The sequence below is a fragment of the Sceloporus undulatus genome, chromosome 2 (assembly GCF_019175285.1).
Source record: "Sceloporus undulatus isolate JIND9_A2432 ecotype Alabama chromosome 2, SceUnd_v1.1, whole genome shotgun sequence".
Classification (NCBI taxonomy): domain Eukaryota; kingdom Metazoa; phylum Chordata; class Lepidosauria; order Squamata; family Phrynosomatidae; genus Sceloporus; species Sceloporus undulatus.
Window position 1 is genome coordinate 10,071,206 of NC_056523.1, and position 13,915 is coordinate 10,085,120.

The 13,915-nt window shown below is 42.4% G+C and overlaps 2 protein-coding genes across 4 annotated transcripts in view; both read left to right on the plus strand.

Annotated features, from left to right (window-relative positions):
• The window catches only part of LOC121921898 (zinc finger protein 397-like), a 942,727-nt gene that overhangs the window by 251,831 nt on the left and 676,981 nt on the right, over positions 1-13,915 (plus strand). The window lies entirely within an intron of this gene.
• On the plus strand, positions 1,623-13,840 carry LOC121921970 (zinc finger and SCAN domain-containing protein 23-like). 2 transcript variants are annotated; one of them, XM_042450782.1, is made up of 7 exons: positions 1,623-1,789; positions 3,390-4,107; positions 7,242-7,353; positions 7,715-7,785; positions 9,296-9,410; positions 10,404-10,514; positions 12,249-13,840. In XM_042450782.1, exons 2-7 carry the CDS (start codon positions 3,406-3,408, stop codon positions 12,551-12,553), a joined length of 1,416 nt encoding a protein of 471 aa, XP_042306716.1. In that variant the 5' UTR covers positions 1,623-1,789; positions 3,390-3,405; the 3' UTR covers positions 12,554-13,840. The 2 variants fall into 2 exon arrangements, with proteins under 2 accessions (XP_042306716.1, XP_042306717.1); XM_042450783.1 differs by lacking the exon at positions 1,623-1,789 and having other exon boundaries at positions 2,897-4,107.

A 13,915-nucleotide genomic window follows, 5' to 3' on the forward strand; every position in this document is an offset into this window, starting at 1 on the left:
CTACAACTCCCAGAATTCCTCAGCCAGCATGACTGGTTGTTGTTGGGTGCCTTCAAATCATTTCCAGCTTACGGCGACCCTAATGCAATGAATTTGGGGTTCTTTGGGGTTCAGTGGGGTTCATTTGGGGTTCAATGGGGTTGTTTTGTAGGGTTTTGTTTTTAATTGTTAATTGTTGTATTTTTATGATATGATGTATGTTTTACTTGCTGTTGTACACCGCTGTGATCCCTGGAATAGCGGTATAGAAATAAATTAAATTATTATTATTATTATTATTATTATTATTATTATTTTAGCATGGATTTTCCCAGCCAGTTTCCTTGGAGGGGGTTTGCCATTGCCATCCTCTGAGGCTGAGAGAGTGTGACTTGCCCAAGGTCACCCAATGGGTTTCATGGCTGAGCAGGGATTCGAACCCTGATCCCCAAAGTCATAGTGCAACACACAGACCATTAGTTGGAATTTGCCATCTCAAAAGCCCTGAATCCCAGCCCTGGAAGAAGGACAGGATATAAATACTGTATAATAATATAAATATAATAAATGATGATGATGATGATGTCAGTTAATAGTCCAAAATGGTCCCTTCCCAGCTCCCAGTTTGCAGTGTGGGTTGTATAACTCATGATTCGTGTTGGGCTTGTTATTTGTGGAGGTGTGTAGTTAGATGGGTCTCTACTACCAGGCAGATGGGCTTTGGAGTCCTTGTCACAAGCATCATGGTCAAACGTTAGCAGCTGTCCAGCGGCATGAAAAGAGTTAAATTGTATTAGTGACCTTGTATTCACTTGGGGAAAGGATGGGGGAATGAAAGTGCATCCACACTGTAGAAATAATGCAGTGTGACACCACTTTAACTGCTGTAGCTCCATCCTGCGGAATGCTGGGATTTGTAGTTTGGTCAAGCACCAGCGCGCTTTGGCAGAGAAAACGAAAGGTATCGTAAAACTACAAATCCCTGTGTGTTGTTGTTGTTGTGTCCCTCCAAGTTATTTTTGACTTGTGGCTACCCTAAGGCTTAGGGTTTCCTTGGCAATTTTGTTCAGAGGGGGGTTTGCCATTGCCCTCCTCTGAGGCTGAGAGAGTGTGGCTTGCCCAAGCTCACCCAATGGCTTTCTTGGCCGAGACAAAATTCAAACCCTGCTCTCCAGAGAATTATAGTCCGACGCTCAAACCACTACTGGATCTCTGGCTCTCAAGCAGCAAGTACTGTACAGCTATTACCAAAACCCTGCAAAACCTGAAATCCCAAACGCTTCTGGCTCCAAGCATTTTGGATAAAGGAGACTGAACCTTTACTTTAAAACTAAAAATGAATTTCTGGACACTGCAGAAGCAAAAGAGTGTCCAGAAAACACAATTTTAACTGTCATGACCTCATGCTATGGATTTCCAAGATTTGTAGTTTTGTGAGATATTTAGCTTTCGCTGTCAGAGAGTTCTAGCATCTATGGCTGCTCAAGTCCCATTATATACAGTGAGGTAGCAAAATGGTGTGCCTTACATAAAATGGTGAAAACAAGGCTTGCTTTTGGGAATTTATATATTTCTAGTTTTCTGAGACATCTCTGTCAGAGCAATCTGGTGCCACAGCAAACTACAAATCCCAGGATTCCATAGTGTTGAGCCATGGCACCAAAAGTGGTGTCAGACTGCATTTATTTTCTGAAGTGTGGATGCAGCCTGAGTTTTAAACCTGTTTTTCGAACTGCTTTTAATATTTTTTAAATGTGATTTTATGTTGAACCAGAACCCAAGAAGGAGATCCGCATCACAATTCAAAGTTGTGAGATGAATTCTTTTATTTTGCTTTATTATTGCGCTATGTTTTGTATATAGTTGTTTACTTAGAATAATATTGTTTAAAAAAATAAATGTTTTTTTAAATGTGGCTTAACTGCATATTAACATTTATACTAAGTTTTTTTAAAGTTGTCTTGAGTTTTTAAAAGGTTGTAAACTGTTGTAAATAAAGAGACAGCATGGTGTAGTGGTCTGAGCATTGGACTAAGACTCTGGAGAGAGGCCAGAGTTCGAATCCAGGCTCTGCCATGCAATCCCACTGGTTGACCCTGGACAAGTCACACTCTCTCAGCCTCAAAGGATGGCCATGGCAAACCCCCTCTGAAGAAACTTGTCAAGAAAACCCCATGAAAGGTACGCCTTAGAGTTGCCACAAGTTGGAAATGACTTGAAGGCACAAAACAATAACAATAACAGCAGCAACAACAAACTGCCTTGAGTCCCATGCTGGGAGAAAGGTGGGATTAATACATTCATGTTGTTGTTGTTGTTGTTGTTCTTGTGTGCCTTCAAGTCATTTCTGAATTCTGGAGACCATAGGCAAACTTTTTATAGGGTTTTATTGGCAAGTTTCTTCAGAGGGGAGTTGCCATTGCCATCCTCTGAGGCTGAGAGAGTGTGACTTGCCCACAGTCACTTTTCCATGGCTGAGCTGGGATTCGAACCCTGAGCCATAGTCCAACACTCAAACCACTAGGCCACACATACATAAATAAATAAATACATGAAACTGATATCTAATAGAATGTACTAGAATGTAGAAAATATATATCCAGGATTATGTATTGTATAAAATTCATTGTACAAACTTTAGTTTCAATAAAAATTATTTTAAAAAAAGAAGTGAGCCAGCATGGCACAATGGTTAGACTGTTAGCTTACGACTCTGGAGACCAGGGTTCGAATCCTGGGTCGGCCATATAAACCCACTGGGTGGCTTTGGGCAAGTCATACTCTCCCAGCCTCAGAGGAAGGCAATGGTAAAAACCCCATGATAGGGCCGCCATAAGTAAAACAAAAACAAACAGCTTCATTTATGTACCCCTTCATACTGAACTAACAGTGTCTAAGCAGTTTACAACTGTAAGCTAAACAGAAAGGACTTGAAGGCACACAACCACAACAACAAGAAACAACAACAAAAGTCAGAGCCTGGCAAATCTGTTAAGAAAAATAAATTGTTGACACTGAATTGGCTTTTGTCCTGCGAAATCCTTCCAGAATTTTTCCCTGGCCTTTCTCTAATCCTCTTCTTTTGTTCCCTCACAATCTCCTCTTAATGGGGAAGGTGGAGGGCTTCATTTCCTTGCCTTGGGGGATCCTCAATGCCAAGGGGGTTTGGGGCAGAGGAAGGAGACCCACCTTGACACTTCAAGGCAATCAATCATTTCCCATTGGACCCATTATCATGCATGGGAAGCCTGAGGCCCCCCATATGGCTTCCTAACCCCCCCCCCCCAGCTTCTCATGTGGCTTCCTATAAAAGCCAAGCCCAAGTCTGGTGGTCTGTCTTCCTTTACTCCTTGGGCCAAGAGAGGACCTAGAGCTCATCCAGCCTGATCCTTCTTCCTTCCTTGCTACAGATAGAAGTGCTGCAAAATGGAGGCTCTATATCATGGCCCAGAAAAAGGTGCATTTGGACAGAAGACTGAATCTCTGGAAGGGGCAGAAGCAATATTAGAAAGGGCCGGGGAGTGCCTTAGGTCCCAGGGCCAGTGGACCTCCCCGCCACTGGGAAAGAAGCCATGGGGCAACCTCAACACCTTCTTGGCCGCCTTCGAGCAAGTGGCCGAAGCCTGTCAGTGGCCCCCAGAGGAGTGGGTGGCCCGGCTTTTGCCAGCCCTCCAAGGTGAGGCCCAAGGGGTCTACAGCCAACTTGGGGACACAGAGAAAGGCGACTACAAAGCGGTGAAGGCTGCTTTGTTGCTTTGGGAGGTTGCCAAGACAGAGCTCTGCCGACGCCGCTTCAGAGCCTTCCGCTGCCCAGAGGATGAGGACGGGCCCAGCAGGATTCACACCCGGCTCCAGGAGCTTTGCAACCAGTGGTTGCAGCCGGAGCGACGCAGCAAGGAGGAGATGTTGGACCTGGTGGTTCTGGAGCAGTTCTTGGAGGTCCTGCCGAGGGAGATCCAGGCCTGCGTTCGAGCCCAGGGGCCAGAGAGTGGCACCCAGGCGGTGGCTATGGCAGAGGACTTCCTTGCCCGCCATGGAGCAAGATGGATGGGTCAACCTGAGTTGGTCCCAGATGTTGGGGGCAGATCTGGGATGGGAGAACATCTGGAGAGCCATATGCCCAAGCAGGCAAGTAGCTTGCTTTTTTCTCTTTGTGCAACTTTTATATTATAGCAGGATTTGCATAGATGTTCACGTTGGCTAAAGTCACTTCCATCCATAGATACAAGTCAATTTCAGTGCAGAATTAATTATTGTTGTTGTTGTGGGCCTTTGAGTCATTTCTGACTTATAACTGGGTTTTCTTGGCAACTTTCTTCAAAGTGGATTGCCATGGCCCTCCTCTAAGGCTGACTGAGAGTGTGACTTGGCCAGGGTCACACAGTGGGTTTCATGGCACAGATTCCTAAGGTGAACCTTTAATGGGGTTTTCTTGGCAAGTTTCTTTAGAGAGGTTTGCCATGGCCCTCCTCTGAGGCTGAGAGAGAGTGACTTTCCCAGTCACCCAAGTAAGTCAATGGCAGAGACCCTAAGGTGAACCTTTCATGGGGTTTTCTTGTCAAGTTCATTCAGAGGGGGTTTGCTATGGCCATCCTCTGAGGCTGAGAGAGTGTGACTCCATGGCTGAGTTGGGATTCAAACCCTGTTCTCCAGAGTCATAGTCCAACACTCAGCTTTTTGTTCAGGTCTTAGCACTTCTGAAGTCTTCCATCTCCTGAAGTTAACTACTAACGAATCAAAGAGTTTTCCAACAGGCATTTTAAACTAGAGCTTGGGAAAGTAATTGTATATGATACAACTGATGAGATCTTCGGGGATTGCAACTCCCAGAATCCTGTTGAGCTGGGGGACTCTGGCAGTTGCAGTCAGAAAGGGGAGGTTTTCTGATTCCTGGTTTAAATGTAGAAATCAACTGAAATAATTTGGAAAACTAATATTGTGAGCCAGCCTTTAAATCTCTTACCGTTTGGGTCTTTTCTTAGCATTTTGAGTTCTTTGCATCTCTGCAAAGCCATCACTAATCAGTTGTTGCTGCTGCTTCTTCTTGTTGTTGTTTGCCCCCAAATTGGCTTTGAGCTATGGTGACCTTATGAATGAAACCCCCAAGCAGCCTGGGGTTCATCTACACTGTAGATTAGATAAAGCAGTTTGATGCCACTTTTAAATGCTGTAACTCCATTCTAGGGAATCCTGGCATTTGTAGCTTTAAAGGGTCTTTATAGCCCTCTCTGCCAGAGAAGGTTGGGGCCTCTCAAAACAACAAATCCCATTATGGAGCCAAAGAGGTGTCAAACTGAATTATTTTCTACAGTGTAGATGCACCCTGTCATTGTTTTTAACTCTTGGTTACGTTCAGTGTGTTTCTAGTATATTTGAAATGATCTGTATGGCTTTAAAACTGCATTAACTTGTTTGCTCAAGTCTTGCAAAGTCAGGGCAGCCCAGGTTTTCTTGGTTGAGTCTCTCCAGCCAAATACTGTACCCTCTCCCTCTTTTCCTTTTCATTTTATGAAACATTATTGTCTTGTCCACCTTGCCAGCAAAAACCTCCATTTAGTCACTTTGCCTTTTGTTGTTGCTGTTGTGTGCCTCCAAACCATTTTTGACTTGACCCTTATCATAGGGTTTTCTTGGCAGGTTCCTTCAGAGGGGCTTTGCCATTGCCATCCCCTGAGGCTGAGAGAGTGTGCTTTGCCCAACCAAGGTCACCCAGTTGGGTTACATGCTTGAGCAGGGATTGGAACCCAGGTCTCCAGAGTCCAACCCTCAAACCACTACACCATGCTGGCTCTCTATTTTCAGCCCCTTATTTTAAAGCAGAGCTTGGAGAAGTGGCCATGGCTTTGTCTTTATTGTATACTAGTTAGTATTATTTTAGAGATATTTTAATCATGTAATGTTGTTGTTTTAGATTGTACGCCGCTTGGCAGGTTTTTATTCTTTTTTTCCTTCCTATTATTTTGTTTGACCCTTACTTTGTAAAGTGCTGTGCAAACTTTACAGTGCTCTATAAAGAAATGTTAATAATAATAATGATGATATTAATTGTAGAATCATGGCTAGCCATATATATAGTCCGAAATCATTCCCATACTCTGCCCCAAAGTTGTTGTTGTTGCTGTGTGCCTTCAACTCTCATCCTTGGGTGAACTCATCATTCTTGGCAAATTCCAAGTGGTTTTGCCTTTGGCTTCCTCTGAGGCTGAGACAGTGTGTCTTGGCCAAGGTCACCCAGTTCACATCCTCCCATGGATACCCACTGGGTGCCTCAGATCACAAATGGTCATTACCCTCATCTCTTATTTTTCTATACTGTGGAATGACCTGGCGGAAGAGATTAAACACTGCTGAATACTCTGAATTTAAAAGAGCATTGAAAACCAGTCTCTTTTGGCAGTCTGATCCAGATTATTAGTAAATTGTGAATTTTAAATTATGAAATTTAGATGTACCTGTAGATTGTTTTAAATTATGAATTTAGATGTGTACATTTTACAGTCAGCCCTCCTTATCCACGTATTTTTTTTATCCATGGATTCAAGCATCCTCAGCTTGAAAATATTCCAAAAAAGTATAAATTCCAAATAGCAAACGTTGATTTTGCCATTTTATCTAAGGGACACCATTTTGCTCTGTCATTGTATTCAATGGGACTTGAGCATCCACAGATTTTGTTATCCACGGGGATCCTGGTATCAAACCCCAGCAGATAACAAAGTCCCACTATATTTGTCCGTTTACATTAATGTATGGTTTAACTGATATGGTTTGTTTGTTATCATAATTGTTGTTGTTGAATTATGGGGGCAGACAGATAAGCAATTGCTGTTATTTTTGTTACAGTGGTCTCTCCACATGTGCCTGGGGGTAGAGGCACAGGACCCCCGTGAATGTGGGAAAACCACAAATAACAAAAACGCTATGTTTTTAGATAGTGAACACCTCTCTAGGAATTTCTAGGTCCTTCAATGCAACTCTGTGGTCAACATATGCCAGCCGTTGACCATAGACTTGTGCTGGAGGAGCTACAAATGCCTAGTGGAGTGTTTTCTCTAGGAATCTCTAAGCCCTTCAGTGCAATGTTTGGTTAAAGTTGACCACAGAGTTGTGCTGGAGGACTTAGATATTCCTAGAGAGAACATATTAATCAAATCCGTGAATAATCAAATCCGCAAAAGTCAAAGCTACAAATATGGAGGGCCAACTATGTTGTCACTGTTGTTGTTTGTTATTTATTGTTATTATTAATGTTGTTATTTCAGATAGCAGGGCAGGAAGCGGTGGCTATGAATTTGCAAGAGACTGCAGTGTCCTCCAGTGAATCTCTGAAACAGATCCAAGCAGGGAATGCCAGCGGGAAGACCAGCTTACAGGGTGAGGACAGATGAACAGGCAAACACCATTGGAGGGTGCGTCTGCACTGTAGGAATCATGCAGCTTGACACCACTTTAACTGCCGTAGATTCATTCTATGGAATCCTGGGATTTGTAGGTTTACCAAGTCTTGAGCCTTCCCTGCCCAAGAGTGCTAGCGCCTCGCCAAACTACACATCCCCGGATTCTGCAAGATGGACCCACAGTTAAAGTAGTGTCAAACTGCAGTATTTCTACAGTGTAGATGCACCCTGGAAGGAAAAAAGGCCACAAGGAGGGAGTGAGAAGAACACTCTTCTGTAAAGGAAACTCTAAATTAAATAGATTATGAGAAATCTCATTATCCTTCTTTCTCTCCCAGTCGGAGAAATACCGTCCGTACTGTTCCCTGGTGTGATGCTTTCTGCCATGGCAGACACAAAGCCCATTGAGGTATGTATATACATATATAAGTCTGGCCTAAATACCTTAGAGGCACCAGATCTGGTCTTCTCTTGGAAGCTAAGCAGGGTCAGCCCTGGATAGTACTTGGATGGGAGACTGCCAAGCAACACCGTCTGCTATAGGCTACATTTCAGAGGAAAGAACTGGTAGAAACACCTCTGAGGATTCTTTGCCTAACAAAATCTTATGAAATTTATGGTGCCAACAGATAACATGAAGGCACACAATGGCAGCAAAGTGGTTTCGGTGCTAGACTAAGGGACACATTCTTTGTTGTGCCATGGAAACCCATTGAAGGATCTTGGACAAGTCATACTCTTTCAGCCTCAAAGCATGGCAATGGCCAACCTTCTCTGAACAAATCTTGCAGGAAACCCCTGGGGATCACCATAAACCAGAGTTGTCTTGAAGGCACATCTCAACCCCTCAGAAGCAGTGGGGAGGTTTCTTACCTTTGGTTTGTTTGTTATGGTGACCCTGCCATATAGTTTTCTTGGCAAGATTTGTTCAGAGGGGGTTTGCCATTGCCCTCTTCTGAGGCTGAGAGAGTGTGTCTTGCCCAAGCTCACCCAGTAGGTTTACATGGCTCAGTAGGGATTCGAACCCTGGTCTCCAGAGCTGTAGCCCAGCACTCAAGCCACTATACCACACTGACTTTTCCCACTTTCTTTACCATTTCTAAATGACATGACTGCTGCTGACTTCTGTCTGCTTGACCTGTTTTTGATTTTCCAACCCTGATCTCCCATATTCCAGCATTCAAATCACTCTTATCTTTTGTTAGGGGCCCTTAGTTATAGAAGGTCATCCTGTGGGGTTTCTCTCTTCCAGGCAGCCATGATCTCTTCCAAATATTCAGTTGACCAGTAGTTTCCAAACTTTGGTCTTCCAGATATTTTGGATTTCATCTCCCAGAATTCTGGACCATTGACCAAACTGGCTGGGGCTTTTGGGAGTTGAAGTCCAAAACATCTGGAGGACCAAAGTTTGGAAGCCACTGGTTTTCCTGCACAGGTTTATGTCCCCACCAAGTCATTCCCTGCCCCATGTCAAACAATGGGGATGCCCAGAGGAGAGTTTCTGAAAATGATCTTAACCAGAGCTCATCACAGGATCTTTTAAATGGGAAGGGATCCCAAAGGCGATCTAGTCCCACTCTCTGCTCATTCAGGAACCCACTGCTAAAATAGCCTAGACTTGGTTGAAAAATCTGCAGTGCAGAAGACTCTCCCACAGTCATCACACTGGCTGCATCCACACTGCATGAATAGTTTGCCCCCACTTTAACTGCCATGGCTCATTGCTATGGAATTCTAGGAACTATTGTTATGTGAGACATTTATCCTTCTCTAGCAGCCACGGTCACACAACTTTTACCATCAAGAAATTCTTCCTACTGTTTGGCCAGAATCTCCTCTCTTGCTCTCTCCTGCTCTAACCACTATACAAGCTGCATCGTAATGTTTGCCTCTCTGTGTAAAGGATCTTTATTTTGCAGTTTCAGGAAAGCAGAGGACTGACAGATGCACCTGCAGAGATGGATTTGAATCCCACCGAAAGCCCCATGTGTTGGGAAGTACAGCAAGGAAATAATGTGGACGCTGCTCCTTTGGGTAAATGTTTGTCCCTTTTGAGCAGCTGCCACATGGGAGAAATAATGCGGTTTGACACCATTTCGACTGCCGTGTCTCAATGCTATGGAACCCTGGGATTTGTAGTTTTGTGAGATATTTAGCCTTCTCTGTTGAATTGCTCTGGTGCCTCAACAATTTACAGATCCCAGAATTCCATAGCATTGAGCTATGGCAGTTAAAGTGTCATCAAACTGCTTTATTTCTGCAGTGTGGCAGCAAGCCTTAAAGTCTGAATGCAAACAACAACAACAGTAATAACAACAACAACAGCTGTTCACCTGTTAGCATCTTAGGCTAATGTTCCCTACACATACATATACAATCGCCCCTCCATTTGCGCAGACCTCAGATCTGCGACCCTATTATTATTATTATTATTATTATTATTATTATTATTATTATTATTGGTTGAGTTCCCCTTAGCCAAAATGCTTGGGACCAGAAGCATTTTGGATTTTGGAGTTTTCCAGATTATAGAATATTTGTATATAGATCATGAGATGGGACCCAAGTCTAAACATAATATTCATTTTATGTTTCATACAAACCTTGTACCCATAGCCTGAATGCAGTTTTAAACACAATATTTTAAATAATTTTGTGCATGAAACAAACATTTGCATACACTGAAAGCATCACAAAGCAATGATCTCACTATCTCAGCGTGGAGAATTTTCAATTCTGGAGTATTTAAGGTTTAGGAATTCCAGATAAGGGAGACTCAACCTGTATTATTATTATTATTAGTAGTAGTAGTAATATAATCCCATCTGATGGTGGGCAGAGCTGTTGTGAGATGTAATGTAGGGATGGGAAGAGAGAGAAGGAGAATCTTGGTAGGTTGAGAGGGTTTTTCATTTTTTAAATGTTAATGTTTATAGCTGCTATATGTGGTCTAAAAATACAGAATTCTATTTAAAATTAAACTGTCCAGCCTTCATGGATTTGTTTATTTGATCTATTATCCACTAGGAGGGCTCCTGATACCCATACCTCAGGTCTCTGCTCTGCAGGCACTACAGAAAACAGTATTGGCTATAGGATGCGACAACAGCTCCGCAGCTTTTCAAGGTGTCCACTTTGGTAAGGAGTTTTCAAATGCTGCCTCTTTGGGGTTGGGCTTTCAACTGGAGAGATTGGTGTAAAAATGGACTGGAAATTAACTAAAAATCACTTCGGCCTGTTCCAGACTGCCAAAATAAAGCTGCTTTGGGTCTCTTTGGAGGTATGCTGTTTAAATGATGCATGCACCCTAAGAATCCAGAAGCTGCACCAAAGCTGCACTCCAGTACTTAGGAATGGAGTGTGGCTTTGGCGCGACCTCCAGACTCTTAGGACCCATGCATCACTTAAATAGCATACCTCCAAAGAGACGCGAAGCAGCTTTATTTTGGCAGTCTGTAACAGGCCTTTGTCTCCCATGGGTTACTGACTGGAGTTTTGAATCACGAATTATTACCAGGTGTTACGCACTTGTAGATCTGAACCATGAATGAGTCAATCCAAGAATCTAGGAATATTTGTAGCAATATCATTCTGACGTTTTGTTGGTTTGATTAAAATTGTTTCCATAGCACCTCTCACCCTGGAACCAGAGTAATTTTATTTTCCCAGAGGTGTCAAATCTTGTTTTGTAGGTCTTAGGATTTCACAACCCTTTCCCTCTCTTTGACTTTGGTTCTGCTGCCTTTGGGGTTTGTCAACATCTATAATCCAACAGCCCCAAATTATTCACATTTGCTCAGAAAACAACCTCCTTCTTTGTACTTATGTGACAATGAACAGGGGACATTTGTTCACCAGCTATTTAAGCTTCCTGGTATTTAGGCATGTACTAAGACGTCATAAGTATTTCTGTATGTGTTGGTTGATATTCCAGCCATGTTCTATTTTCTTCTCTTCCCTGTCCTGATTTTCTCTGCCTTCATTGCGGTGTTGGGAAGTTTCAACCTCCATGGGGTCTTCCTCCAATTGTTTCCCCTATTTTTGCAAACTCTGAGTTGCCTTCAACCCACTACATCTTTTCCCTTGTGTTAAGTGGTGATATTTGACTGTATAAATGCCCTGATGCTCATAGCCCACACATATGGAAAACAAAGACAAGAAATAATGCATGCATGTATGTATATGTCTGTTTTTGACACTTCCAGGTGTGTTGGACTACAACCCGTATTCCCAGCAGCATGGCCAGTGGCTGGATGGGGACAACGGGAGTTGTAGTTCAGTGTATCTGAGAGAACGCCTGGTTTGGGAAGAGTGTTTTCTAAAGAATAGCACAGTAAAGAGAAATTAAACAATAAAAACAAGTCTGCAGGAATATTAAAACCAAAATGTTTACTACACACAAACCCCAACTCTCCCCTTCAGGAAAAAAAATAGTTTTCTTGCTCAAGGAAAAGCCCAGATGGGTGCCCTAGCAAAGAGAGGGAGGTTTCCAAAACTTGAGCCTGTGAATGAGAAAAATTATTGCTTCCTTCATGTGATGAACAAAAAAGGATCTAGCCCTTTTGTCCTTGAATAGAAGTCCAAAAGCATGTAAGCACAGCTTAATTAAATCTCTAAAAAGTGTGCTATTTCCATGTCTCTACCGCCTCTGCTTCTGTTAAGCCAGGATCATTTTATTACTGCAATAATTTAGTTCTATTTTAATGTATCCCTTTTGTAGGCTTTGAATTGTACTGTTCTTTTAATATTGTGAGCTGCTCTGGGTCCCTTTTTGGGAAAAGAGCAGGATACAAGTAAATATAATAATGGTGGTGATGATGATGATGTTGAACTGTGACAGGACTCAGTCTGAATCCTATTTCCACCCGGCAGATCCTGGAAAGCCACTGGCGATGCATGAGACTGAGCAGATGAAGGAGTTGACTCCTATAAGCGCACAGCCTCCATCCGCCATCGGCCTGCAAGAGAAAACTGTGAAGACCTCCAGACACAAGGAGTTCCCGTGTCCGCAGTGCCAAAGGATTTTCCCTTATAGGAGTCGTTTCATCACCCATTGGCGCACACATACAGGCGAGAAGCCATACAAATGTATGAAGTGTAAGACATCGTTCGCTCGAAAGGATGCCTTGGCCAGCCACAGTAAGACTCATGCAAGGAGGCCATTCCCCTCTTCATAGTACAGTACAAGGAAACCTTGGTCTCAAAAGGAAGGTGGATGATTAGTTAAAAGTGGCACTTGGAAGAGAAAGGAAAGGAAAAAATGCAATGTTTCCCTAAGGGGGCATCTGGAGATTGGAGCCCCTCCTCATTTCCTCATTTTGCACTGCAAATTCATCATCTGCTGGCTCAAGGATTCTGGGAGCTGTGCTCCAAACCTCTGTCATCTTTAATATATAAGGTTCCCAATTCTTCAGAGATATGTTGGATGTGCTGAACAATCTCTTACTTTTCTGCTGCTTGCAGATTCTGCTACTGTCTGTGCAGCAGCAGTTTAAAATACGAACTACGATTTAGCGCTAGACAATGGATGGCATAGAAGGGCACTCTTACTAATTGCTATATGTCTATTTTAAACCTTAACTACTCAACATATAAGCATACGTTTCCAGTTGTTTTTATATGAAATGTAGATATTTCAGAAGATTCAACCAGAGAGACCCAGAAGCACAGGAAAGTTAGCAAATTTATTTAAGCCGGCTTTGCTTCAGGGGAATCATTTCTCAAAGCCTGAAGACCCCTTCAACAAGTGCTCCACCATTTTATATGGATTCAAACAAAGAGATTCCTTTCTACATCATACGTTGGTTAAAAGAAAAGCTATACATATAGAAATCGTACATTGATTGGTTAACATAGGCATACATTAAAAATCCACGTGAGACCCTCGTGGACACATTCCTATCAGTTTCATTTTAAACTCTGTGCCATGATGTTTTTAAGTGCATTCCACACTTAATTTATGTTCTGTTCAATGCCAGTCTTTAGACATCTGGAATGTTATTCTGACCCCACTTATCTAAACACCTCTCAGCCAGGGCTTTTTCTCTGAATCTCTCTCTCTCATTTTGACTGTTAGTAACAAATATATTGATTAATATTGAATATTTTGAATATAACTATCACATTCTCTGTACTGTTGTAACCTAATGTGATTCTTAAATTTTGTAAATGGTATATCCTTCTATTGGTTTGTGACTGCAAATAAATATATACATTGTACAGTTGGCCCTCCACATTTCCCGTGTTGACTTTGGCAGATTTTATTATTCACATGGCTGGTCTATGTCTTAGCTATGGTCAACAGAAAAGTTGTGGCTCTTCTTAATGTAATAGGCTCATTTTTTGTAAAGTAAAATTTTAATCTTTTGCCTTGCTGGCTAGAAATCTTTAACTTGTAGGTGCCTCAGTAACAATTTATTCCTAATTTCTGATGACAAAGGACAGCTGAATAAATAATGGGGAAGATCTTTGATTTTATTTTGACCACAATGACAGAGACACTGTCGGTATGGTATTTTGGCAAATCTTGAATTTAAACT

Excerpts from the sequence above, each read along its gene's own strand:
- LOC121921970 (XM_042450782.1), top strand. The coding sequence starts at position 3,406 with ATGGAGGCTCTATATCATGGCCCAGAAAAAGGTGCATTTGGACAGAAG. Across the intron at positions 4,108-7,241 it reads AGAGCCATATGCCCAAGCAG|ATAGCAGGGCAGGAAGCGGT; the intron begins GCAAGTAGCTTG and ends TTGTTATTTCAG. Across the intron at positions 7,786-9,295 it reads CAGACACAAAGCCCATTGAG|TTTCAGGAAAGCAGAGGACT; the intron begins GTATGTATATAC and ends TTTATTTTGCAG.